The sequence below is a fragment of the Cydia splendana genome, chromosome 5, assembly GCF_910591565.1.
Source record: "Cydia splendana chromosome 5, ilCydSple1.2, whole genome shotgun sequence".
In the NCBI taxonomy this organism is placed as follows: Eukaryota; Metazoa; Arthropoda; class Insecta; order Lepidoptera; family Tortricidae; genus Cydia; species Cydia splendana.
The window spans coordinates 7,186,701-7,214,168 of record NC_085964.1 but is presented as its reverse complement, the minus strand read 5'-3'; the positions used below and the strand labels follow the sequence as shown (position 1 = coordinate 7,214,168).

At 39.1% G+C, this 27,468-nt stretch overlaps 2 protein-coding genes across 4 annotated transcripts; one reads left to right on the top strand and one right to left on the bottom strand.

Annotated features, from left to right (window-relative positions):
- Nucleotides 1-162: 162 nt before the first annotated feature.
- On the bottom strand, nucleotides 163-6,183 carry LOC134790544 (uncharacterized). The gene is made up of 9 exons (XM_063761371.1): nucleotides 6,016-6,183; nucleotides 4,973-5,110; nucleotides 4,387-4,566; nucleotides 3,395-3,656; nucleotides 2,891-3,018; nucleotides 2,194-2,320; nucleotides 1,626-1,788; nucleotides 1,148-1,321; nucleotides 163-326 (listed from the first exon to the last, which is right to left on the bottom strand). Exons 1-9 carry the CDS (start codon nucleotides 6,040-6,042, stop codon nucleotides 299-301), a joined length of 1,227 nt encoding a protein of 408 aa, XP_063617441.1. The 5' UTR covers nucleotides 6,043-6,183; the 3' UTR covers nucleotides 163-298.
- Nucleotides 6,184-7,215: 1,032 nt separating this feature from the next.
- LOC134790543 (uncharacterized) lies at nucleotides 7,216-22,441 on the top strand. Of its 3 annotated transcripts, none has more exons than XM_063761369.1 (2): nucleotides 7,216-7,440; nucleotides 12,242-22,441. In XM_063761369.1, exon 2 carries the CDS (start codon nucleotides 12,243-12,245, stop codon nucleotides 14,262-14,264), a length of 2,022 nt encoding a protein of 673 aa, XP_063617439.1. In that variant the 5' UTR covers nucleotides 7,216-7,440; nucleotide 12,242; the 3' UTR covers nucleotides 14,265-22,441. The 3 variants fall into 3 exon arrangements, with proteins under 3 accessions (XP_063617439.1, XP_063617438.1, XP_063617437.1); XM_063761368.1 differs by lacking the exon at nucleotides 7,216-7,440 and adding an exon at nucleotides 10,278-11,790; XM_063761367.1 differs by lacking the exon at nucleotides 7,216-7,440 and adding an exon at nucleotides 10,279-11,783.
- The last annotated feature ends 5,027 nt before the right edge of the window (nucleotides 22,442-27,468 follow it).

The window sequence follows — 27,468 nt, the reverse complement described above, 5'->3', positions numbered from 1 at the left end:
GTTGCAGACTTTTCGCGGTCTAACTCTATTAGGTTTCGTACAATCTATGATGTCTTTGTGAAATTGTTTGGATACCCAGGATTGTAGGTACCTATCTAGTTGACACTTTATTTACTAATAGAGAGTAGATAGTTACCTAAAGGTTCTACAAAAGAGTCCGGACTCTTTTTGTGGTATGAATGGGTGACGCTATTGGGTAAATTCCTGAGTATTACTAATAATATCTACATACTAATAATCTACTTTCTTCATAGAAATAAGGTGCATGCACGACGAAATAAGGTGGACACGTCGGGTCTCAGAGGCGAGTTGTTCTATTGTAGCAGCTAAAACAAACAACATCGATCAGTCAACACCTATTCATATAAACACGGATTACCTACTTGTCTAGAAAATGTTCCTATGGTGCAAATAGTTCAATGGTGTGCAGTTTGTCCTATAAAACTAGTTTACAGGTCAACTATTCCATGTGTTAACTAAGTACCTAACCTAAGTACAATTTAATGTGGGTGATTAAAATGTCTATCTATTAGTTTGAAATTGATTTTCCTGTCCTACGGCCTGTAAACATCGACTTACGGCCCGCTGCGATAAACAAAGTTATCGCTTTCAGGCACCGTCGAGCAGAAAAATAGTATACACACCTCGGCCAGTAAATAAGGAAGCCTCAGATCACATATTACGTGTATTTAATATACTATTGCTCACATAGGCATGTTGCCAAAATGATAGAGCTTAATGAAGATTTTACTCTAAGAGACAGATCAGCAAATACCTTGCTAGATTAGCAGATACTTTCAAAATCATCGTAGACTTGGGGTGCTATATGAATCGAACTGAATTAGAAAAATATTGGACTAGAAAGAAATATGCATGGTGAGCGCATAAACCACAAAACTATGTCAATAATGGACTGACAACGGACGTTGTTGACGAGGTATTACGGTCGAGTCGCAAATGACGTTCAACTTCGAAGAGATCGTTCAGCACGAGTTGACCTAAAGAAGGCACTCATATTACATTAGATTACATGTTAATTAAGTACATGGCACAAAAAAGTTCAACCATTTTAAAGTATTACGATCAATCAACGCGAGTCTGCCTGATAAAGGGCGTGAGTAAAATGAGCGTGACGTTCCTTGCATACCTCTCGAGCAGGCGGCGCTTGAGCTCGGGCGGGTAGGTGACGTAGATGTAGTGGTCGTCGTGGTCGGGGTCGTCCAGCAGCGCCTCCTCGGCGGCCAGCCGCTCGGCGCGCGCGGGCGACGAGTGCGTCGTCATCGACACCGACGCGCTGCCCGCCACGCTGCCTTCCTCAGAACTGGAAACAGATCATTTACGATTTAAATGATTTGACACTTTCGTGCTGACCAAAGATTGACCTTCCCAAAGATATTTCCACAGCCGTTTTATAGCACCAAGTTTTTTACTGGGAAGAATCCTCCTAGTTAACGTTTGCTGCTCATGTCTTGGTTTGCATTGGAGTATTGCACTGTGCTAGCGCAAATCGCGTACCAGAGTAAATAAGAGAAGCCAGCGGAAGATGCACGCGGCCGGCGTCGTGTCTCCTAGTAACTGGCGAACTAAGTCGTGTCGTAATAGTTTGCCATTAGTAATATGCTTACTCGAACACGATCCAGATGATGTAATAGCACATGCACAACGCCAACGCGAGCCCGGTGGCTAGCGCCAGCAGCAGCGGCCAGGGGAAGGCGCGCGCGGTGGGCGCCGTGTCCTCCCAGTAGCGGTCGCAGCTCAGGTACCAGCACACGGCGCGCTGCATCTCGTCTGCACAAAGTCGAAGGATATTAGTAATGGTAGTCTGGTAGAATTAGAAAAGCAGTTAGGTAAGTATCTACGGATTTCAGCCCCAATGCCAACGATACTTCACCAGAAACACACCACTTCAGAAAACTTAGAGCAATTAAAACAGTCTTTGTATTAGCGGACTTCACAACTCATATTTGCATTGACTGTCGTTTAATGTGCCCTGTGTTACATTTGGTTTAACGCTGAAATTTTGTTAGCCGTTTGAGAAACCATTCGGTGACAGTTTATTTTATTGAATCCCTTCGACACAGGATTACAAGTTCGGCCTACAGTTAGGTCAATATTAGTACACCGCAGCTATTGTTTTTGGGTCTCCGAGCCGAAGAAGAGGCTGAGAAGCTATTTCCTTCTTGTCAAATATACCTTCAAGTTCTGTAAACTGGTGCTGCGTGAGATGCAACAACAAAGTGGCGATGCAGGAATGAACCACTCGCTCGCAGCGCACTTTAAGTAGCTGAAGACGCGCGGGGTCGCAAGCAGCACGCTCCGCCTGCAATCACAATCGAGTTGCTGGTGTGATGAATTTATTAATTAGGGCATGGTGTTTAAAGATAACTAAGTAATGGAGCAAGAGATTTTGAAGACCTCGCGAGCCGGAAATTTGACGTTTCGATAATTGCCGGAACTTGAGAATACAAGTAAATCCAAGAAGAGACTAGAGGAGGTAATGTAGGTCCAATTCTGGTAGTACAAGCTCAGTGTTGATAACGACAAGTATAAATAATACCTTAAGTGTTAATTGTTTTGTTTCTGATAATATGCTAATCTAATTGTAAGAATTTATTAATACCGTAGAGTCACCATAGTTTTTAAGTTTTATAACATTTGTACGCCAATAGGCAAAACACAGAGCTCTGTATTCAACTATTTTTACTTAAGACCTAGCTGTATCACCTGTGTTCTACAAATAAAATTTATTTACTTTACTTTACAGTTTCCTCAGGTAAAATAGGCACTAGTTATCAAGTTGCGGAAACTTGCCTGTGCCTTTGCCCTTGCCTTGCCTGCTGTTGAGTTATACAATGATTCAGCTGCATTGAGCATATAACTATATAATCACCTGTAGGTCGGCCAGTCGCCGCTGCCTGCTGTCGGGTGGCAGAGAAGACTCCACCGTGTCTGCGTCGCACAGCTCAGAGGTCTGATTCGCGTCGCCTTCGCTGTCCTCTGTGCGTTTCTCTTCTGGCTCTACAACATAATAATTGAATTATTTGTTGGGTCTGCTTTTCTCTACTTAACCCTATAGTCACATATGTTTCATTGAGCTAGAGAAGTACAGAACAGATCATAAAGTAGAAAAACATTAACGATTGAAATGTCTGATACTACTTATTTAGTGTTTGGATCTAAATACGGCGTGAGAACAATTATTGGAATTTGCGCGGTGTTTTTGTGGCGTTCGGGTTACGTGCGCACTAAGCGGCGCTGGAACGGTGAGCTATGGGTGTGGGTATTTTGGATGGCGTCAACCTAAAACCATGTCAACCCCTGGTTTATGTTAGCCTTACCGGCGGGCTTGCGTTATGTTTACTTGTCAACCTTCGTTCCTAGCCACTTTCCTTACCTAAAATATCAGGATCAACTTCAGTCGACGGGCAGTCCCTCACAGGCTGCGGTTGAACGACCCGCGGACGGCGTCTCCGCGCCGGGACACGGGCCACAGACCTCGGAGCAGCGGGCGCTAGCGCCTTACGCGCCGCCTCTGCATCTTGCCACACTTCCATATCCGTGCTAGGCCCGCCACCGCCGTTTAGCAGCCCATGCGCTACCAAAACTTGGCACCGCATTATATCGCAGTACTCCGCTAGGCATACTGCGTCCTCCGCCTGCAAAACATACAATATTTTGAGTTGAAGGAGCAGGAGGAGAGCTGGGGAAGCAGCTTGACTTCATGAAACGCCACGAAAAAGTCAAGAAGAAAAACGGCAGCTTTACCCGTATCTGTACCCCGTTCCCCTATATATGTGACGTTATCTATGAAAAGGGACCTTATTGTCGATGGCGCTTAGGGGCTATTCATAAATTACGTCATTTCAAATTAGGGGGGGGGGGGGGTCTGGACATCGGATGACGGTAGCATGAAGTAGGAGGAAATGGGGTCATTTGAAGCATGATTTTTGGATGATTATAGGGGGGGGGGGGTCCAAAATCGTCAAAAATCGATGACGTAATTTATGGACAGCCCCTTACGCCATTATTAACGATGCTCCGATATAAATACAATGCCGTGCGACGCCGTGAGGCGTAAGCGCCATCGACAATAAGGTCCCTTTTCATAGATAATACCCCATATTAAACATGGCGCAGTCGGTAGGATACGAACCTACGGCGCTTAGTACACTGGATACGATTCGCGCACGTCACTCCGATGTTTGAGCGAGACAACGCTTTGCAAGTATGCAGGTATTATAGCGACATCCCGCTCACACATATTCAATGTGCTAATGCCAAGCGCCTACACTCCCAAACCAAGTTCCCATAAATCGCAAGCGGAATGGTAGAAGTACTCAAGCGGCATGTTTACCTCACAAACCCCATTTCGACCACTAGACATACCCTGTTAATCTGGTTCTTGTGTCGCTGGTCGAAATGTGTGTCGAGGTGGCGCTCCTCGTAGAAGGACTTGCCGCAGAAGGCGCAGGTCCACTGCGAGGGCCGGTGCTGCGTCTTGGCGTCGTGCTGCGGCGCGAATATGTCTCGCGCGGGGTGGAACGGGCACTCCAGCGGCAGCTTTACCTGTTACACGGGTGTAAACCTTAATTAGAGATGCCGTAGTGTGAGACTATGTGGAATACATTGAACTATGTGGTGATTTGGTTGGATCTAGGTACATAATAATATCAGTGTCAAGAATATGTGAACTAGTTATTACCTATCTAAAAATTCTATTTTCGTAGGTACATGTTTTCTGTGTCATTCGGAAAACTGGAACACGGAAAACTTTACATGAAGGAAGTACTATTTATTGGTTTTGAACTAAGTATTTCTACCCTTTTTTGTCGAAAGATAAAACCGGTGGGTCCTAGACGAGTACCACAAATTTATATAAAAGAACAGAGCTACATTCGCTTAAAAGCATAAGTAATGATTAGGAACATAGGTATTTTTTTTCTTTTTTCATCTAGGAACAACGAACACTTACTTGGAACCTTTCTAAAACGGGGAGCCATTTGTTTTGGATGACCTTCCGCACAATTTTGGAGTTGTCACGTGAGCAGGTGATCTTGAAGACCGACGGTCCCGGCCAAGGGATCAGCGTCAGGAACAGCAGGGCCAGGACCTGGAAAAATGTCATTAGTTATTGTTGTACCCCAAGACCTTTGGAATTGTATATGTAGTAGTACTCTACATCAAATATGTGACCTCCCACGGGTAAAAGTACCTTATGGCGGTTGGTGCTTACGTTTAAAACGTAAACAATGTAAGTACCCTCTCTACTTTCAAAATTGTCATAATTATGCCTTGTTGTTAAAAATGATGGGGAAGTGTCGGACTGTATGTGAATCAATTCGTTATCGTTATAAACACTCATGAATATAAGTAAAAGGTTCTGTACCTATAGAAACAGATAATACCATTTATTATTAAGTTACCGATAATACATATATCCTACACACAATTACCTACTCTTCCTGATTGTATTAAAATAGGAGTAAAATTTAAATGAATGTGTCCTAAAAGCGATAAAAGTAACAGTACCTATAAATTATTCAGTAATCTATTCTATATATGGACGCCTACCCACGCAGGATGATAATCATTTCAAACAACAACATCAGTAGGTCCTCACAATATCTTAGGTACCTTTAGTTGTTAATTTGAGTAAGTACACATTTCAATGAAAAATATATAATAGGTACTAAATTCGATGATATCGTTTCTAATGACATTGAAATGCTAAGATTTTTAATAATTGAATACAAAACTGCACTATGTAAAGAATATCATTTATGATGAGTGATTTGTATACTTGCCTGTGCAGCCGTAAAGCTTGTATAAAAACAAGCTCGCATCACTGGCAATCCATGTTAAAATACGCACAAACACCTAGTTTCCAGGCAATTGTTCAACAAACCCTACAAAATATCCACTTTTCTAGGTTATGCTTACTTGTGTCATTTCACTATCGATTTTCCATCATCGGCTTGCAGGAAATGTTAAATGTAAACCGTATTCACTGCTTACCTCGAGAGAGAACGAAGTGGTCCTCATTCATATCTCTTATACGACTAATACTTAAAGAATCTTGGTATTTTTATATAGGTAAATAAATGGTACACCGATGTAGATGTCAGTTTCTTGGGCAACTTGTACTCAATAGGCCATCGCCGGCCCGCCCTGTGCGCGTGCGTTAACTTACCCTTCAGATGGGGTTGAAACTTGCAGTAACTCATCACAGTATATAGAAATGTCAACGGTAGTTTAAGCCCAAACAGATATTGATGTTGTTTTGTTTTGATTAAGCAGGTGCCTGACTAAGTAGTTGGCAAATAGCAGCAAAACAAAGAATGAGAAAACTACTGACATTAAAGTTACCTAGCGTTAACATGCAGCTAGCGGTCAGGATACCTGTAATGTTATATTGTTTCTGTCTTCAACGTTTGTAATAGCGGCTACAGAACCCTTAATTGAGCATAACCCGATATGGTATTAGCCAGTTTTAAGTTAGGACAACTCGTAGCCTCCGTGCGAAATGTCCGGAAACACAAAACGGGCATTTTCACTTTATAAGAGTACAATATAAATTTACTTTATTTCGAAAATCCATCAACTTTAACCTAAATGGTATCATTTTTTCTGAAAACACCCATTGCCGGTAGAGTCGAGTTCAGATATTTGTTATTTACTTATGTATTTTCTACAAAATTGTTTGCTAATACTTTAGGACAAGTCTCTCGAAACTCTCTTAGGTACCTATCATATCTGCGAACTTGGGGTGGAACCCAGCTAAGATGCCAATAGTTGATTAAAAAGGCCAATCTAAACTTAAATAATGTATGGAAATAGTCATAAGTTTTTTTTTATTGATAATTGATAATTTTATTGATAAACATGGAAATATAAAATATGTATACCACAATACAAGGATTCGCCAAACTGCGGAGTAGTTTGTTGGCGCGTAATAAGTCATCCCGATACATTTGTTATTTTCGTTCGGCGTTTGTCGAAGTACGATGGGCTAGGCCCCTTGTCAACCTGTCGTGGCGGGGCGTCCTTACCTACAACGTGATGCCCATAACTTGCCAGTTTGGGTCGATGTACAACATTTCTACAGGACTCGAGAAAAGGTAATCCTCCTAAAATAATAAAAATGCGGTTATATTTCGTTGAGCCTTTTTTTTATTTGTTAATATAATTAATTATAATCTGATGTTTTCGGCTTCATCTCGTTTCAGTTTAGTAGCCGCCATTTCTTCCGTATAGTAAGTAAACGTAAAACTGCAGTTCTCGCGAAATAACAAAGCAATAAAACAGCAGTTAGCAGGTCAAAACATTGTGTGTTATCAAACAAGCCGAGAGCACAGCCAATTAGCCATGGTCTCTTCCCTCCGCACCGGCGGCGGCTGCGCCCGCGCTTCCGAGCCCGCACACTGCCAAACTACATGCAAGGTCAGTTATCACTAGTCGGAACCTTCCTGGTCTTCCTGCCATACTCTAATCTAAATCTATACCACGACTTATAAAATTTACTTAAAATTCACACTTAACTTAACCTATGAAGTATTTTGTAAAACCTTGTCGCACCTACGTAGGAGAGTGTATTCGATTTTAATATAATACGTTAGTGACTGCGACAAGGTATCAACTATACACGTAGTGTTGAAACGTCGTTAAATAAGGCAATTAATTAATGGCGTTTACAAGTCATACTGTTAAGTTTTTAAGATTAAACGAAACAAATCAAATTTTAGTAAAATTACACAACTAGTGAAGTTACAATGATATTTTTAATCCAGGCAAATTTATATTTAATATATTATAATTAGGTACATTCATATTCGTAACACATATATGTATATACCTAAGCCCTAGCACTATAGGTAGAGCTAGAGCTATAGAGATAGTCATCAGCAACGCAACGTCTCCAGTTGTATTTTTTGTATGAGAATTATGTCATTTTGGCACCATCTAACAGTGGCGACGAATTCATAATAAGCCCTCGATTTCCACACTATGACTCCACGAATATATCGCTAAATTAGGTCTATTTTTCCATACGACGCGATAAACGCTCTACCGATACCGCGGCCACGGCGTCTATCCACAACGATGATGAGACACGTGACTTTATTAACATTATTTTAAACGGGTTTTTGCTAATCTTTCTACAAACTCACGTGTAGATTTACAATTTTTACTATAAAACTCCCGTGAGACTCAAACATATCACAAAATTATTTTAAACGGGTCACTCTGCCCTGCTAAGCCAAATAGCGCTATCACAAAAGAAAATTCAATGAACTTATGCTTTAGTTTCTATAACTGAGAAATCCATTTTCAAAATCATTTGTTTTCGAGATAGGGCTATTCGGCTTAGCAGGGCAGATTCACAGTCTTCAGTATTTACTGGTCTCTAGTTTGTTAATCATACATTATATCATATTTCCGTATATATCTAACTACATATATCTGCACTTTGATGACACTGACTATGCAGTGAACCGAAGTGATAAGAAATTCCTGCTTTTGAAGGCTATATGCATATTTTCATAATTATTATTATTGTGTAAATCTTTTGTTACAATAACATGGTTCATAGAACACGAGTGTCAACTCAGATCACTGGATGTTGGAATTCAATTAGAATCAGATAGGTATTTAAAGTCGTGACTGAGTGGCAGAGTGTCGCAAGTGAGGGCGAGGTGCACTGCGATTAACATCCGATATCGGATCAAGATAATATTTTACAAATTCTAATGGTTCTCCAGAGTCAGATACACTTACCTACTATCCTCGGTATCGTCCGAAGCCTAAGACTCGTAGCAGCTTTGTTCCTCTTTCTTAGATAACACAGTGTGGCGTTCGAAATTTTAAGTTATGATCTTAATTTGACACTGATACCATTTGTGAGGAAAATGTCCGTCAATATTTAGGTACGCACGGTCCGAATGAAGTAGGTATAATTGGTGATATTAAACAGCTAGGAACCGCACACATACCTACCTCTATAATCGCTTTACAAATACAAGATTTATCGAGTGATTGTTGAATGTTTACAACCTAACAGCGTTTGTAATTATGTTATGTTCAATTTAAAGTTAAGCACACCGTACCTACCTGTACCTTAGAAGACTTACTTACATATTTCTTGTAAATACACATACATACATAGATACATATAATCACGTCTATTTCCCGGAGGGGTAGGCAGAGACCACGGATTTCCACTTGCTACGATTCTGACATACCACTTTCGCTTCCCTCACTTTCATAACATTCCTCATACACGCTCGCCGGTTTAGGGTGCTCTTGACCTGGCCTTTCTTCAGGATTTCATCGATCTGATCAGAAAAAGTCCTTGTAAATAAGTACAATATATATATCTTTATTGTGTATCTCTGAAATAATCTTACCGCTAACTGTACGTGAATTCATTAAAATCGTGACTAATTCGATAATCGATTAGTTTTTCATTACATTTCATTACACTATTACACCGCGTGTGCCACTTTGCGTGTCTATCTTTAGCAAGGTGCTACGCTAGCCTAGATTTTACATGGTAAACGTCTGAGTTTTTCGGGTAGTTTATAATAAAAACAATGATAGAGTTAGACCAAGGAAAGTCTGCAGCGATTTTGATAGCCCACGCAGTGCAAGTGTTATTTACACATCATAATTTCATCGAAGTTTGACGTTTAAAATTACACTTTCGCTGCGTGAGCTATCATAATCGCTGCAGACTTTTCTCGGTCTAACTCTAATGCGATCATTAGAATCGTCTCTAAAAGTATCATGTGAAATGAGTGCCTACCTTTAATACAATAATAAAAAATTTATTGTCCCATGAAATTAAAGCCACATATAGTAAGTATAATTTTGTTAGCAAGTAATTGTTACATAGTATACCTACATATTTCAATTAAGTAGCTGTGATAGGTGCAGAAATTCATAGGGATATCAGACTGTACGAGCAAATTAATGCAATTGTACGAATACACGTTAGTCGGAAAGGCCTTGCAGGTAAAAAAAAAATATTGATCATTTATCTTCAATACGTAGTTTATAAAAATATTGGTGTCTTTGAGGCATTAATTCCGTTTAGGCTAAGAAATGCACCCTTGAAATCAACGAATTTAAAAAAACACGGTATATTCCTTTCGCATTTTTCACCTCCTTCGATGTGAAAGATTATATATACTTAATGATGATTTGTGAGGACCTCCGATCATAATGGGCGGGCAGTCGGTCGCCTCTTGCGTAAGTACCTCTAGTTACGGGCCAAATTCGACATGTTTTAATGACAACTCGTGATATGTAAGTAAGTACCTACATAAAGAATAAAGATCATTTAATTCAGCAAAGGTTACAGATATACCAGGGGTTTCCGCACTAGGCAATGCCTGTATCGCGGGGAACCAAATTACATATCACAAGATGTAATTAAAACATGTCGAATTTAACTCGATAGCGTCGGCAGTCAGTAGGATGAAGGTCGGATAGGCTGTCCTATCACAAGAAGCTGGAAAGTTTAGACGCTTATAGAGCCATGTCGTAAAGAGATATGACTTTACAGTATAAATAAGTGCCGCAACACCTATCCAAAAACCGGCGACGGGTTGGAAATTACCAAAAATTACGATGTTAATATCAGAAAAGATTTGAAAGCCGCAGCACATACCTACGGAAAGGACAACTTAGAACAAAAACGTCTGATGCAACCCATTAGGCATACAGTCTCGACCCCAAATAGATGGGACACAGGAACGGGAAAAGATTAGGTGACAAGCTGTTCAAAGCAATGTGGAAATATGCCCCAACCCAATTCTCTTCTCAGGTACTTATGGATTCTAAACGCGTCCCTCATCCCATTAATGCTAGTAGAGGCGCTCATTCGACGAGTACGGAGGCAGAATATTTTAACTCACTCTTACACTGAATAAGAGTCAGCTTCATCCTATCAAGTCAGCAAAGAAACTTAAAGAAGCATATCCAACAAATATTAACTCAGCATCTATTGCAGCTACCAAGGCACCCTCAACCATATATGTGTCTGAATATCCATTTTAGGGTTAACACAGACGGATCGCCACTTAAATATATGGACACTGCGCGATATGTTTGCAACTCTGCACGCGAATCGCCGATTTCCACTCAAGTTGCAGCTTCAATGCAACGTCCCACGAAAAATGGTTTCCGTCCTTAACAACATGCCTGTCTTCATTCTTCCGATTGATACCTAATCTTCATCAAAATACCCTACTACACCATGCTCTAAGTTCTAAGTATTTGCATAGTAATTGACAGTGAAGCAAAAGCGGGTGCAGTTTGATGAAATTCTTCAATACTGGGTTGAATTTCAAGTGAAATGAGTCGCCTACTTCCAAAAATAGACGGTTAATCATTTCAAATACCTATCATCATCATCATATGTAGGTTTACCTTAATAAAAATTAAAATCTAGAAAAAAAGTCTAGTTAATGATTTAAAATTGAGGCGTGAGGCGGGCGGGCGGGCGGCCGGCCGGCGGCGACCCCGCGCAGGCGCGCCGCGTGCAGCCTCCGCTCTCACCCTCATCTTCAGTGCAACCACACTTCCCTACCGCGCGCCCGCGGTCTTCCTCGCGCGACTCATATTATGCACTGAACTGCAACTTACGTCATCTTACAGAAACAATAGACAATCACTAATGACAAACATGACAACACAATGCGAGATGGACACCGCTAAACCTACAATATGTTTTTGTTTTTATGAACCCGTACGTGTAAAGTGGTGAATCATTTCTTGATCAGGTGAGAGGTGAGTTACTAATATTACCGTAGAGTGTGATCGTCCGCCGTTAGTTTTTACGTGATATAGTGACTTAATATTTATTCTATTAATTATTAGCATAACACTCTTTTTTTTTTTTTTTTTATGGCCTGGTCATAACACCCATGTGTACACCTAGTGTAGTACACTCACTAGGTACACCTCACAGAAAATATTAAAGAGGTTATAATACCTTATTACTAGTTCTGTGGTACCTTCACCTAAAGGAACAAATATTAAACCTCAGATAAAAGTAATTAGACTTGATTTTGGTACCTATCTATTATTTAGTAATACTAAGTACCTACATAGTTGTTATTTACCTAATCTTCTTTAATTTCTTTAGGTGGGTACTATTATATATTTTATTTATATGAGCTATTATATATATTGATTAAATCAAAGTTAACTTTACCTAAATATTGCTTCTAATTTTCAGCATGACGTCACTTCAACCGTCATGTTTGGGCGGGAAACGCTTGCGGTGTCTATTCCTGGTGGCCGTGGTGTTCGGCGTCACCTTCATGACGATGACGCTCTACCGCGAGCCCGAGTTCGTGTCCCTCGACGGCGAGCTGCTCCGCCCCGCCCACTACTACCATCTCCACTCCGACAGCCGGTTCACCATCAATACCAACGGCTGCACGATACCTGCGCTGCGCCCATTCGACGACAGCATCAAGAAATTTATTGAACCCCCGAGGCACTTAAAAAAATGTCAGCATATGCACACTTCCCTCCTAGCTAACAACGCTACGCACATATGGATCAACAAGAATAACTTACACCACTATAACTTGTCTAAGGATTTCAATATTTCGTGCTGCTACAAGGCCTTCTACCGACCCAACGCGATCGCGGACATCACGTCGTACCACGTCGACGACCGCGTCAAGTACCACGAGTGTATCGAGTTCCTTGATGTAATAGAAGCGCTGGATGAATTTGTTAGAGTGTCTTGTTATGACAACATGGTTGAAAAGGATTCCCTTATATTTGAGGATTTTTTCATATTTGCGCCAAAGAAAGTCTTGATATCGGATAATATAAACAACGTTACGCAAAATCAATCAGCATATAACGTGATCATTTTAGGCATTGATTCAGTATCGAGATTGAATTTCTACAGAACAATGCCAAGGACATTAGAGTTCCTTAGGAATAAAGGAGCAATTGAATTATTTGGCTATAATAAAATTGGTGACAATACTTTTCCAAACCTCGCCGCGATGCTACTGGGTGTCAAAGACACGGAGTTAAAACGGATGTGTTGGCCAAGTCCAAGACATACTTTCGACAACTGTCCGTTCGTTTGGGACTGGTACAAGGAGAATGGGTTCTACACGGCGTTCGGCGAGGACAGCGCCTACCTCGGCACCTTCAACTTCGTGCGGCACGGCTTCGCCGCCACGCCCACCGACTACTACCTGCACACCTTCATACGCGAGGCCGAGATGCACGTAGGGAATAACAAAGATTTCAATTCTTACATATGCATGGGAAAGAAGTACGCATATAAGGTTTTATTAGATTATGTTGAAAGCCTAACGAGAACTCTGCGGTCTTCCAAATTATTTGGATTTTTTTGGGAAGTGACTATGAGCCACGATTATTTAAACAACCCGAAATCTATGGATATTAATTATGAAAACTTTTTAAAGAAGCTTGATGAATCTAAATATTTAGATGATACTGTTATTATCATGTTAAGTGACCATGGTATAAGATGGGGTAATTTCAGGTTAACGAAACAAGGCCGGCTAGAGGAACGTTTGCCGTTCGTGCATATCCTACTGCCTCCATCCTTCCAAAGGAATTATAGTATGGCATATCATAATATACAACTTAATAGTAAGCATTTGACAACACCATTTGATATGTTTGCAACGATATCGGACTTAGCAAACCTAGAGTCTATTAGAAATGAGAAAATTTCGGCTAGAAATAAACAGAATTATGCGGATAACCGAAGTATAAGCCTATTCCTGCCTATACCAAAAAATCGGACGTGCAAGACGGCCGGAATAGATGACCACTGGTGTACGTGTCACAAAGACCGGTCGCTGTCCATAGAAAGCGATGAAGCGAAGGATGCTGCACAGTTTATAGTGACGCATATAAACGAGTTGCTAATTGGACATTCTGAATGCGCGCGTTTGTCGCTGGCTAACATAGTGGACGTGCGAGAGATGGAGGCGGGCACGCCGGCGATGGACGAAGAGGGATGGCGGGAGTTGCTGGTGCTGGTGCGGACGGCGCCCGGCGGCGGCGTGTTCGAGGCCACGCTCCGGCGCAGCGTACGCGGCTCCGGCGCCTACACCACCACCGAGGACGCCGCCGCCGACTGGTCGCTCGCCGGATCCGTGAGCAGACTCAACCTCTACGGCGACCAGAGCCGCTGCGTTAACAGTTACATACTAAAACTATATTGTGTTTGCTTGACAGAAACTGTTACGTTTTAGCAGAAAATGTAAGTGCTGTGATATTATTAGTAGTATGCTAAATGTTCATTCCATATAACATTAGAAAAATGTTGTATCCTATTAGATACCATAGGAAATCAAATATGGCACCTAGGTAAATACCTACCTAATTTAGATTTGATGATACTAAAATAGATTTTTAATAAGGGTTCCTACTTGATTACGGAACCCTAAAATTGTGACTTCCTCTACAATCTACGGTTTAATTAATTTTGAGTAGTTCACATACTCATATGCTTACCCGTACTTTTCATTGAATAATTTAATAAATTAAATTGTAGACGAATAAAGGCTCAATCAGGACTTCAAATTATGTAGGTGTCTAGTCTATATGAATGGTATGTCGGCAGCGATCGTAAAGTTCCTGTGTATTATTTTGACGGTAGTCACATTAAACCAATGTATAGGTAGGTATAGGGTATAGGTTCGTTAGGTTGCTTCAGATGCCCGAAGGGCAAACTATCCAGAAATAACTCCACAAATAACTCGGGGAACGAGACAATGATTTTCATCTGGCGGATTTTACGATTAGCCGGAGACATATACATATAGGTATCATTTTGAAATTGATATGTAACTACCATGACCCGGTAGCTGTGCGCATGTGCATGTGCTTTAGTTTCTGTTCAAAATAATATATATGATATTAGGTACTACGACGAATAGGTACGACGACGAAAGTTTACATATTCACATCATCTATCTTAAATTAATAATTTAATACTCTAATTAAGTACAGTGAAGGTCATAAATATGTGTATTGTTATGAAATAGTCACCTGATATTAAATGCAAGCTAATGTACCTACCTATTAAGTAGGTATAGTTACTTACTAATTAATAGTCGCTTAAGTATATATCTTGGTACCTATGTACACGAAGATACTTATGTCCGTTTCATCTAAATGCAGGTTTAAACCATACCGAAATAAATGTGGCTTTCCGTCAGGGAAGTGCTGTCCTTGTGCTTCAGGGGCAAAAGGTCCTTATTGCACTACAAGCAAAAGGAAAGCAAATGGAAAGCCACAAATATCCAGTCCACAGGATAAATAAAATTGCAGTAAATTACAATCTACTTTTAAGTAAATTTTGCTGATGTTTCTTGACGCTCGAATTGGGATGCGTGAGTAGGTATAGGTACTTACCTACTTAACTTTTCCGTTTAAGAAACTTATTATTTAAGACTGTAATTTCACATATCAAAATTATATCAAACACTTAGTACTTATCCAATAAGCGTATGCGTCTTTGCTCTAAAGTCTAAACCACACAATTATGCGAGCGCGAAGATTATTGGAATTAATACTAAATTGGTGTTCATTTTTGTTTCGGAGTAAGATTTATTTATGATGTAGCTTACATTTGTAAATTGTACCTAATCTTTGAATTATACATATACTTGAATATGCGTTAGCATGCTGCTATGAAGAATTTTTCTGCATATCATGGAAAATAGAAATTAATTCGCGCTACGAGCTGCTACGCAACGGAGCCTCGGGATTCAGGGGGTTGGTGCGCAGCATATCCGTTCCTGTAACATTAGCAATGGGAGTATGTCATAATAGATAATTATTGACTTTTTATAGGTTTAGATAATTATAGGTTTATGTGTGATTGCTGCACTTTTTTTAAATAATAGTAATAATACTATCTTACAAATACGTGAAAGTAGAGCCAAGGATTATTATTATTATTTGTATCTCCGTTACAAATTATTATTATTATTATTGAATTACCTACTTTGGCTTAAGTATTTTCCAAAATGAATAGACAGAATAATATATGACAAATAAGGTTTATTTATATTAGATATTAAGTGTTAAGTGCTAATGGCTGATCTTTAGAAGCTATGGCCATTAAATCTAGTGCTATTTGGAATGAACTATCAGTATTGCCTAGTTTAAGTGCATTCTTAAAACAATCTATTTTTGCTCAAAGGTTCTATTTCTTCAATGTGAATAGGGTACCTACATAAACAAGGCTAGGAAGGATTTCTTAATCTCTTGATAATTAATTGATAATCGGATGTCCCAAAGTTCCGTGAATTTTGTAATACATTGAATATATACGTACCTACCATTAATCTGCACGTGGTTTTTTGTTTAAGTGGGTACCTACATTATTTTAAAATTCGTTTGAATAGATACAGCCACGTATTGTAAAACCATTATAAATGGTATCATCAAGTCAACATCATGTTGGTACAAAAACCTAATAATTATCCTAAGTCTAAATATTAACACTAATGTTTATGACAATGTATAAGTATGTTATTGTAAATCCATCTCTGGATCATCCTTGAATTATGTAGGTATCTTACAGTACAATATGGTGCTACTTTACTGCACTAGTGCGATAATTAGCACTTTAAAATCTTGTACGATACACATGCGAATAGGTAATTCGCAACTCGTATCGATTTAAAACACCCCTCTCAGTCGTGTTTTAATTTATCGCCACTCGCTGCGAAATTCCTACTTTTTGCACTTGTATCGTAATGTAGGTACCTATAGGTACCTACTATTCTTCGAGACCAACTTGGAGCACCGAGCACCCTATTTTTTACGTGGTGTGTGCGTATGGTAATGTGGGAATCTGGTATTGCAACCCACTAAGTCTTCCAGAAAAGATATTTCATAATAGACGTAATTAACGGCTTTTAATCTCCCATTAAAACTTATTTAAGTAGTGCTCTTGTCGTGTTTTTGGGAATTATGCGTCCCGTAGAAAGGCCTACTCTATGAAATATTAGTAATCTAGGTATTCTAAATAACGAGTCTATATCTATCGACACATATCTCATTCCCATGTATAAATATATTGGGGTTTAATAGTACTTAAGTTATATGTGTTGCCATGGTTTATGAGTTAAGTAGAGCAGTGGTGGCCGAGTGGATATGACGTCTGACTTTCAATCCGGAGGTCGCGGGTTCAAATCCTGGCTCGTACCAATGAGTTTTTCGAAACTTATGTACGAAATATCATTTGATATTTACCACTAGCTTTTCGGTGAAGGAAAACATCGTGAGGAAACCTGCATACATAGCTGCGAAGAAATTCAAAGGTGTATGTGAAGTCCCCAATCCGCATTGGGCTAGCGTGGGGACTATAGCCCAAGCCCTCTCGCGCATGAGAGGAGGCCTGTGCCCAGCAGTGGGACGTATATGGCTGAGATGATGATGATGATGAGTTAAGTTAAGAAAGAATAAGGGAGATAGCTGGGTCAGTATTAATTTGTATGTGTAAGACCTAGCTATAGCGGTACCTACATAATAGGCCTGTTGCAAGTAACAAAGAATCACGGAAATAATTGTTTCAAAGAAACATATATGTTAATATGATTCTAAAAAATGGCCCAATCTCAGTATAAACTGAAGGATTATTAATATATTCAATAAAATAAAACTGCAAAATTCTCCAATCGGCCATTATTATTGAAACGCCAATCAGAAGCGTTCCAAACAGTGACGTCATCAATCCATAACATATTTCTTAGAGCAACATAGACAACCTCATTGACCGAAATCCATACGTTCTCACCAAAGAGTTCGAAGGTGCAAATAATGTTATTTCACCACCAAACATTTATTACGTCCAAAAAATATTATTACACGATATAAAGGAGATATCTATTTGTTATTATCTAAATAAAATGCGAAATAATACGATATTTCACCAACAAACTTTTTTAATTATTTGGCTGAATGGAACTATCATTGCCATGTTGGCTGTCGTAACTAGAAAAAATGAAAAATTAAAAAGTAAAACCTTTTCACTCAAAATTTACATGTATCTAAATAATTAATTTTAAATTGCAACCGTGTGAGAGTTATTGTGTAAAATGAGTTATTGTGATACATTTTTGTAATGTATATATCACCCCTAATCGTAATATATGGTGCTGAATTAACAATATCATTCGGATTCAAGGGAAATTCGTAACTGTAAGTATGTAAACAATGTCTACCACCATACCACCAACTAAATGGTGACGTCACAAATGTCGTGCGAGGCGTTTTCGCGCGAGTTTTAAACTAGCTATAATAAAATGCAATTATTTATGTTAAATCTTATGAATATAGCTGAAATATTGTGTTTTTCGGAACCAATACAAGTGTACCGACAATAATAAAAGGGATTTCAAAATTTGTCATCAGGCCTATTATAAAATTTATACTTATGAACTTATTGATTTATGTCTGAAATAGCGTAACGTGGCCGGGTGATTTTAAGGTTAAATTCCGTTTTCGTTATCAATTCTTTTGGAGCTGCTGTCTTCACAGTATTCGGTAAGTACTCCATATTATTTGTATGGCGTAAAGAACTTTATGAACACTTTGGATGCTACCTACTTACTATACGACGCTGACTGTACCTAGAGAGCTTATACCACAGAATAATTAATAGTACTACCGTACAGAAAGGAAACTTCCTACAAAAACGAAGTTTGACAGCGGTTCAGGGTCGAATCATGCTGTCCCTTTCTAATATATGGCACTATCCCTTTCGGCTATTTAGGGTTGTCAAAAATCAAGTGATTATCTTATCTGTGGTCGTGCACGCAAAAGGAAGTCAAGTGGTGCCAACCCTAATAATTGCTCGGAGCAATGCTGAGCCGAGCGGAGCCGAGTTTGACCGAAGTCAGGAGTTTCGCACCCCTGCTTATACCTACTTACCTACGAATGACAGTGGTCTCTATGACAGTTCCTTACAAAGTTTATTTTGGATGGGTTTAATTTATCTATATATATAAAACAAAGTCGTGTTTGTTCCAGCGTCCATAACCCGAGAACGGCTGGACCGATTTTCATGGTTTTTGATTTGTTGGATTAGTCTCGGCCCAGAATAGCAGAATAACTGTTAAAACCATTGAAAAAATTGACGAAAACAAAATAATGAAAGAAAAATCATTCCCATACAAAATGTTCCTAGGTATCTTACCTGTCAAACATTTGATGTTCATCCCGTCGATACGGTAAAAGCCCCTGCTACACGGCAGCCGACAAGCCTACTAACCGTCTGACCTTGGTCTGTCCTTGGTGTGTGGGTCCGTCTGAGTTGTCTGGCTAGACGGTGGCAAACCACAGTGTGTTCAGAACTCGCGGACGGACAACACGTATTGCAAGCGCACAAAATGGCCCCTAACCTTTCAGAAAGTTGGCGTGGCATTAGTACCTACTCAGTGGCGTATGGCCCTAAGGGCGGCGTATGCCACCCCTGGCGGATTGCATTTTGTTTTTCTTCCTTCACTTCTGGGGCGGCAAAACTTATTGGCCGGGGCGCCAAATTTCATATTAACCTACCTACTCATACTAGTGCAATGACAAAAAAATAAGTTTTTGGCAAAAAAATCATATTTGGTACAAGCTTTTATCGCTGACTGTACTTTTCTTTCTAGAGGCATCTAATACTCGTCGAGACAATTCTAAAAACCCCAAACACAATTAGGTCGCGTTGTTCTATCACAGGGTTCCTATGGCCACCTCCTGTCTCCATCATCAGATCAGCTCTATGGTACCATAATAACGCATTGTCACCCGACTTATATATGTATGCAAATTTTCAGCTCCATCGGAAACTAGAAAGTGGGTCTAATTTAACTTGCAAGATTTGACCCGTAAAAACATGTTTACATACTTACATTAGGTATATTGCAAGTTAATAAAAAGTTTGTAAAAAAAGAAAAGGGTATATGAATGAAACGCTGGCTCAAAAAACGGCATTTGTTGAGTCATTTCAACTTAATGAATTCGCTGGACTACGCTACGGGGACATACATAACTTTCTGAGAATGAAGAGGAAAGTATTTGATGAATTATTAGAAATGCTACTGAGTACCCATGGCATGGCTATTAACCACACGAGCGCACACGGCGCGTCCTTCAAGCGAAATGGCCTAGTGCGGTCGGCGTCGGGCGGCTACACGGTTCCGGACCGACCGCTCAGACCGCGGTCGCTGGCGCGCGCTCGCATGCCAAGGGCGTCCGGAGGTCAAACGAAATTTTGTTGGTAACAACTGTCTACACGGTCCGGGACAGACCAAGGCCACGCGGTTTGGGGGCTTGTCGGCTGCCGTGTAGCAGGGGCTTTCCTCTTACCTCAAATTAAAGAACGTATTTAAAAAAGGGTTTCGAACCGACAAGATATATCCACAATATTAGGATTGCGCCGTATTTGAGATTTTAAAATTTGTAAAATAGTGACAGTAATGACAACGGATTGACATATTTATATTTATGCATGCACTATAGTGATGAGGCTAACCATAAGGTTACATCACGTTTGTCAAATGTAGAATGTAGTGATTATAAACGAATTAGTCAAATCGATTTTAATGCCGATTTTTGCAACTTTGTATTATTAAATAACCTTTCTTTCACATCGAATTTCATTTTATTGTCTTTTGGGTTTTGTTTTAATTGTATCGTTTTTTTTTTAGTCGATTTTCATCAACTTACGGAAATATCATTTGAATCCATGGTATAATAATATACTCCGCCTGGTACTCCATTCCGAGATTCGCGTATGACCTAACTGACACGGGCCTACGTCATCATGCTGTTTACAGGTTCTCAAACTTTAAAATGTGGGAGAATTTTAACCAACGGTGAAAATTATTTTAACGGCATTAATTTTAAGTTATTCATGTAGAAACATAGTAAAATAAAACAAATCTAATGTATTAAATTAAACTTTATTTATCTATACAAGACAAACGTTTGAAAAACTAATTCACAGTTACACATTAATTACCAAGCTTACGACGTGAAAAGTTTGGAAAACACTGCGACTACTGACACTGAGCGAGAAGGAAATAACAATTAACACGCGTTCGACAAGGATGACGGTCAGGGCATGAAGTTATCTAGATCCGAATTGTCAAATGTGACAGCGCTATCCTGTGTTGCCAGTAATGTAAACAGAATTACCCGAACGTCTGAAATTTCTTTCGTGAATCGGAAGATATTGCTAACGAATAATTAAAAATTGTGACGTAGGCCCGTGTCACTCTGGGAATAGAAGACCATGTTTTATTAGACCATGATTTGAATCGAAACGACAGACTTGACCACAGATGAGAATTAATCGAATAACTTTTTATTCGACTAATTAATCGAATAAAAAAGTTAATCGTGAAATTTAATCGTCGATTAAATTATTCGCGATTAATTTAGTAGACGATTGAAATTGAATTAATCTGAATATTAATCGACTAAATTTTCGATTAAATCTCGATTGAAAGTTGACAGGGGGTCATTTTTGTACGTAAAAAAAAAGATGGCAACCAAACACTTTGTCAGAAAAGTCAATCATGGGTGTAGTTTTATAGGTTTTAGGGATTGCCGGTTTCGAAAACGATAACTGTTTTGGAATCCAAGATGTCGACCGTGCACTTTGTCATAAAAGTCGTCATGGATGTCGTTTTATATGTTTCAGGGAGTGCCGGTTTTGTAAATGATGACTGTTTTGGAATCCAAGATGTCTGCCGTGCACTTTGTCATAAAAGTCATCATGGGTGTCGTTTTATAGGTTTTAGGGAGTGCCGGTTTCGAAAATAATGACTATTTCGGAATCCGAGATGTCTACCGTGCACTTGATCATAAAAGTCGTCATGGATGTCGTTTTATAGGTTTTAGGAAGTGCAGAATTCGAAAATGATGACTGTTTTGGAATCCAAATATGTCTGACGTGCAGTTTGATATAAAAGTCATCATGGGTGTCGTTTTATAGGTTTTAGGGAGTGCCGGTTTCGAAAATGATGACTGTTTTGGAATCCAAGATGTCTGCCGTGGACTTGTCATAAAAGTCATCATGGTTGTCGTTTTATAGGTTTTGGAGAGTGCCGGTTTCGAAAATACTGACTATTTTGGAATCCGAGATGTCTGCCGTGCACTTTGTTATAAAAGTCGTCATGGGTGTAGTTTTATAGGTTTTAGGGAGAGCCGGTTTCGAAAATAATGACTCTTTTGGAATCCAAGATGTCTGCCGTGCACTTTGACATAAAAGTCATAATGGATGTCGTTTTATAGGTTTTAGGGAGTGCAGAATTCGAAAATGATGACTGCTTTGGAATCCAAGATGTCTGTCGTGCACTTTGACATATAAGTCATCGTGGATGTCGTTTTATATGTTTTAGGGACTGCAGAATTCGAAAATGATGACTGTTTTGGAATCCAAGATGTCTGCCGTGCACTTTGTCACAAAAGTCATCATGGGTGTCGTTTTGTAGGTTTTAGGGAGTGCCGGTTTCGAAAATAATGACTATTTTGGAATCCAAGATGTCTGCCGTGCACTTTGTCATAAAAGTCGTCATGGGTGTCGTTTTATAGGTATTAGGGAGTACCGGTTTCGAAAATAATGACTATTTTGGAATCCAAGATGTCTGCCGTGCACTTTGTCATGAAAGTCGTCATGGGTGTCGTTTTATAGGTTTCAGGGAGTGCAGAATTCGAAAATGATGATTATTTTGGAATCCAAGATGTCTGCCGTGCACTTTGTCACAAAAGTCATCATGGGTGTCGTTTTGTAGGTTTTAGGGAGTGCCGGTTTCGAAAATAATGACTATTTTGGAATCCAAGATGTCTGCCGTGCACTTTGTCATAAAAGTCGTCATGGGTGTCGTTTTATAGGTTTTAGGGAGTACCGGTTTCGAAAATAATGACTATTTTGGAATCCAAGATGTCTGCCGTGCACTTTGTCATGAAAGTCTTCATGGGTGTCGTTTTATAGGTTTCAGGGAGTGCAGAATTCGAAAATGATGATTATTTTGGAATCAAAGATGTGTGTAATTTGAAAACTTCGCATTATATTCCACAAGCTTATTTGAATGCAAGACATTGACATATTTTAGTATAATGTTGCCTGTTTCGTACCAGTCATATAATAGTGAACCGATACAACAGATACATGTACCTAGGTGAAACGAAGTTCACCGGGTCAGCTAGTAAAAAATAATTGAAGAAATATGTGTTTACCGTATTTTTATAACTTTAATGTTACATTTCTAAATAAATTAATGTGTCATAATTCCAGAGAATTACTACAAACATTTTACGTTCCAGTAACCCCGTTTTTCCAAAAATCATTACATTTTTATGATGAATATTCAGTGTATTAATTGGTATTAATTACCTACACCACCGGGGCAGTGCTGTGCCGTGGCTTTGCCCCTTGGTGTGCTTATGCATAATCGACAATTTCAACAACCCTGCGGGTTTGTTACCCATATTCAGGCTTCGCTAAACTATAGTTCGTTTTTTTTAGCATTAGAAAGAACTTCGCAAAAGTAAGCTTGTGGTTCCAAATCCGGCACTTTCAGCGGTAATAATTTGAAGTAAATTATATGTATTGACCATGCTACATTAGATAATTCAATAATTATTAACAATTAAAGAGCCTGTTAAAAACAGTACGCTTGCTTCTGTGGAGTTCTTTCTAATGCTAAAAAAAACGAACTATACAAAAGCATTATTAATATAACAAAAGCTCGTTGAAATATACCTAAGTAATCCTAAAAACTTATGTACTTACTGTCAATCTTGTCAGAGTTAGGTACAACAATAAAAGATCAAACAGTTAGTCGTTTTTTTTTTCCTGCTTTGGCCTAACAATTTAAATGCCGAATAGTGTCAGATGCATAGATTTATAAGGCAAGATCACTGACTTAATATTAGGGCAAGATGTATCAGATATATAGGTAGAAAGGGGTGATAAATTCTAGGATGGTTCTAGATAAGTAGGTAGGTATTATATAGATGGTCAAGCAAATCTTGTCAGTAGAAAAAGGCGGCAAATTTGAAAAGGGTAGGCGCGAAGGGTTATCGTCCCATAGGAAATTTGAATTTCGCGCCTTTTCTACTGACAAGATTTGCTTGACAAGCTATATGTATTTTACAAGTGGCCAGCAATGTATCAAAAATCGCATGCAATTTGTTGCAAGGTGAGTAGAGGATTTAAGGAACTTCGTGACCCGACCCACACTTCGGAGGGCTACGACTAAACCTCGGAAAACCTTCAGGAAGAATGCAAAATTCTGTCAAAGCTATAAACAGACGGGCGTACCGGACCAAAGAGAATATAATCACTACGTTTTAAGAGACGGGACTTCCATACTAGCGATTTGATTAGTCTGTGTGTATGTTTGGTTATCCAATCATTACCAACATGTATGACAAACAACTGTCAAAGAGCAATAGTACCAACATTACAGACTTAAATAGTGTAGTATGCTACACGCTTGCGTATTTTATCGATATCGATAAATTGAGGAGGGTTGAAACATGGGCCCCTGTCAACCAATTTCGTACTCGAAATCAGGTTAGAATCGAGTCCATATTTAAATCGTATGTTATATAGACGGTCAAGCAGATCTTGTCAGTAGAAAAAGGCGGCAAATTTGAAAAATGTAGGCGCGATGGGATATCGTCTCATAGAAAATTTCAATTTCACGCCTTTTTTTACTGACAAGATTTGCTTGACCGTCTATATATAGTGTTCTTTGAGTGGATTAATACATGGTTGGACTTAAATGTGAACACGATATTTATTTGTTAAAATAAAAATATGTGAAATGATTTTTTTAAATAATTTAATATAATTAATTTAAAATACATCCCGAAGGTTTGACGGTCCACAGGTAACAGAGGAAAATGTGTGTTCACCTGATTAAATGTTTTTTTTTTTATATGTATGTCGGGAATTGTGGGCGTATCATACTATCGGCAGCACATCAGAACCTTCAATCGTGGATGACGAGGGTCTTCAATGAAATACGATGTTCAACTCACAATCTTTACTGCACAAGACTCATTACAAATCACAGCACGCGTTACGTTTCTTATCTTAAGCAAACCAGTGGATTAGACCCAGGAGCCGCCACAGACGTCATCTTCTCCCGTTCGTTCTCATCGTGCTCCTTCTGAAGATTGATTGACAGCATAACTTCAATTGTTCTGGACTTCAATTGTTTTAAGAGCGCACTCTATGACGTCTTGGCGGAACTGCGTCGAACGCCACTCAAGTGTACGTAACACCCTAGTTTGCTCTATTTGTCAAGGTTTGCATGACAAAACGCCTCTTGAAGGCGATAGATGGCACATTTCAGCCATTCTCCGACACGGCCAACCTGACATTGTACGGGTCCCTCCGTACGTTATCCATCCCCCTTTATGATTTTCACTGGTAGACTAGAGCGAAGATGAGATCTTCTTCTCCCAAAAGAGACTGTAGAGCGCAGATCATCTGCACCACCACGGCATCCTGACATTGTATGCATCACTGCATACATCTGCGGACAGAATACAACAATCTGAGGTATCTAAGCTCATTGCTCGGCCTACCTGACCAAAGTAAGTTCCTCCATAACTTTTGGATACTGACAGGCAACTCAACTCAACTCTTTCAATAACACGCACATAGATCATTGTTGTGAATGAACAAGTTCAGCATCAGTAGCATCACGATATTCAATCAGGCCATATTTCAACGGAAATGGGGTAGAGATACATTTCGAACAATTCATTAAGAGACTTAAAATGCAACAGCGTGAAAATAATATCACCATAATCCAAACAGCGTGAAAATAATATCACCATAAAGATACAATACAAACTAGCTTTTAAATGAACCTCACCACAGAGATTCCCCTCAGTTGAAATACATCTTGTATTGAGTTCTCGAAAATAAATGGTTTTCCATATTTAACTGATTTTATGAACATTATCTGCGCACCTATTCTTTACTTAAACGTTTAGTATTCCCTAAAAGTTTAGTGTTCCCACTAATAGATTTTCTTATTTGATTTTATTGATACCTTGATCCAGATCTATTTGCCATTATAATCATTACTTCAAAATGTTAGCTAGGATCACAGAAAACAGCGATGAAATTAGTTTATCCGTTTGAAAGATACTTGGCTGCACGCACACAATGGCCTCTCACCCAAGACGCGTGTATCATCTCCGTTATCTCATGGTTAAAATGTTTAGTAAGTTTGATTTAAACTAGTAGTTCGCCCCGAACTGAGAACTCGCGGTTCGCCAAAAAGTTAGATCATTTTAATTTAATGAACCTACTACTTAGTCGGCAAAGGATCGAAAACCGCATGTCATTTATTGCAAGGTCTGCGGAGCCCATCACAACACCATAGAGATTAAAATAAACTGTATCTGTGGTAAGCCGTTATCTTTCTTGTCAAATGTCAAATACCTATATTATGTTTATTTTTATCTTGTTAATTATTTAAAAATGGTAAACTTAAAAGCAATATTATAAAAGCCGAGCACTTTCATTTGATACCAAACTCGACCATACTTTCTTGCAAATAAGATGACCAGAAAAGCAAGACCCCTCACAAATAGCTTTCTAGCCTTTTAAGCTCTTCTAACTCAATAACACCTTGATCGAGCCTGCTCATAATTTAATGACTAAAATACAATGCCCTCAACTACACGTTTACCCAATTTCATTTAAATTAGAACAAATTTACTTAAGTTATTGTGTATCAAACTATCCTCTGATAGCTCAGCTTAAAAACATCGAAATGCCGGGACGTGCCCCTAGCCAGCCGTGTGTTCCAAGTTGAATGTAAGAACTTCACTTCGCTTCGCTCGCTCGTTCGATCACCCGCCTAAGTATAAAAAGATTGAGCCAGGTCAATTGATTTCAAACCAGCTTTCTACCATACCCTGAATATTTTGATTAAATTTTGGCACCATTAATTATTTGTGTATTCCTAAACACAATCATTAATTCCATAAACAAAAAGAAGCATATTGTAAGTAATCGACACGTAATTTTAAGTTTCGGAATAGGACTACGACAGTTTACTTATTCGTTTCTCATATTAAATAGTTTAAACACGTACCAAAATTGCGTTCAGTTCAGTTTAAACCGACTTCTCTATTTTATTCCTTCTGTACGGACAACACATTTACAAGACAGCTTGAGAAATTTTCAAAACTTGATATATTATCAGGTAAGTCCAGTATTATACTTTCTACGAAAACCAAATTGTATTTTTTTTTATCGCTTTCTTAATTTTTATTAAAAAAAGGCAAGAAAACTTGATCATTATGTGATATTTACACACTGACACGACTTGTCTTTAGCTGACTGACACAATACTTCAAAAACCAAATAGCTCTCAAAGAGGTTCAAAAAGGTTGAACATGCATGAAATTAAT

Bases quoted from the DNA above. Each gene is read 5' to 3' on its own strand.
- LOC134790544 (XM_063761371.1), bottom strand. From the start codon at position 6,042: ATGAGGACCACTTCGTTCTCTCTCGAG. The intron at 4,567-4,972 runs GTAAGTGTTCGT...CCCGTGTAACAG, and splicing joins CCGTTTTAGAAAGGTTCCAA to GTAAAGCTGCCGCTGGAGTG. The intron at 327-1,147 runs GTATGCAAGGAA...TGTTTGTTTTAG, and splicing joins AAGCGCCGCCTGCTCGAGAG to CTGCTACAATAGAACAACTC.
- LOC134790543 (XM_063761369.1), top strand. From the start codon at position 12,243: ATGACGTCACTTCAACCGTCATGTTTGGGCGGGAAACGCTTGCGGTGT.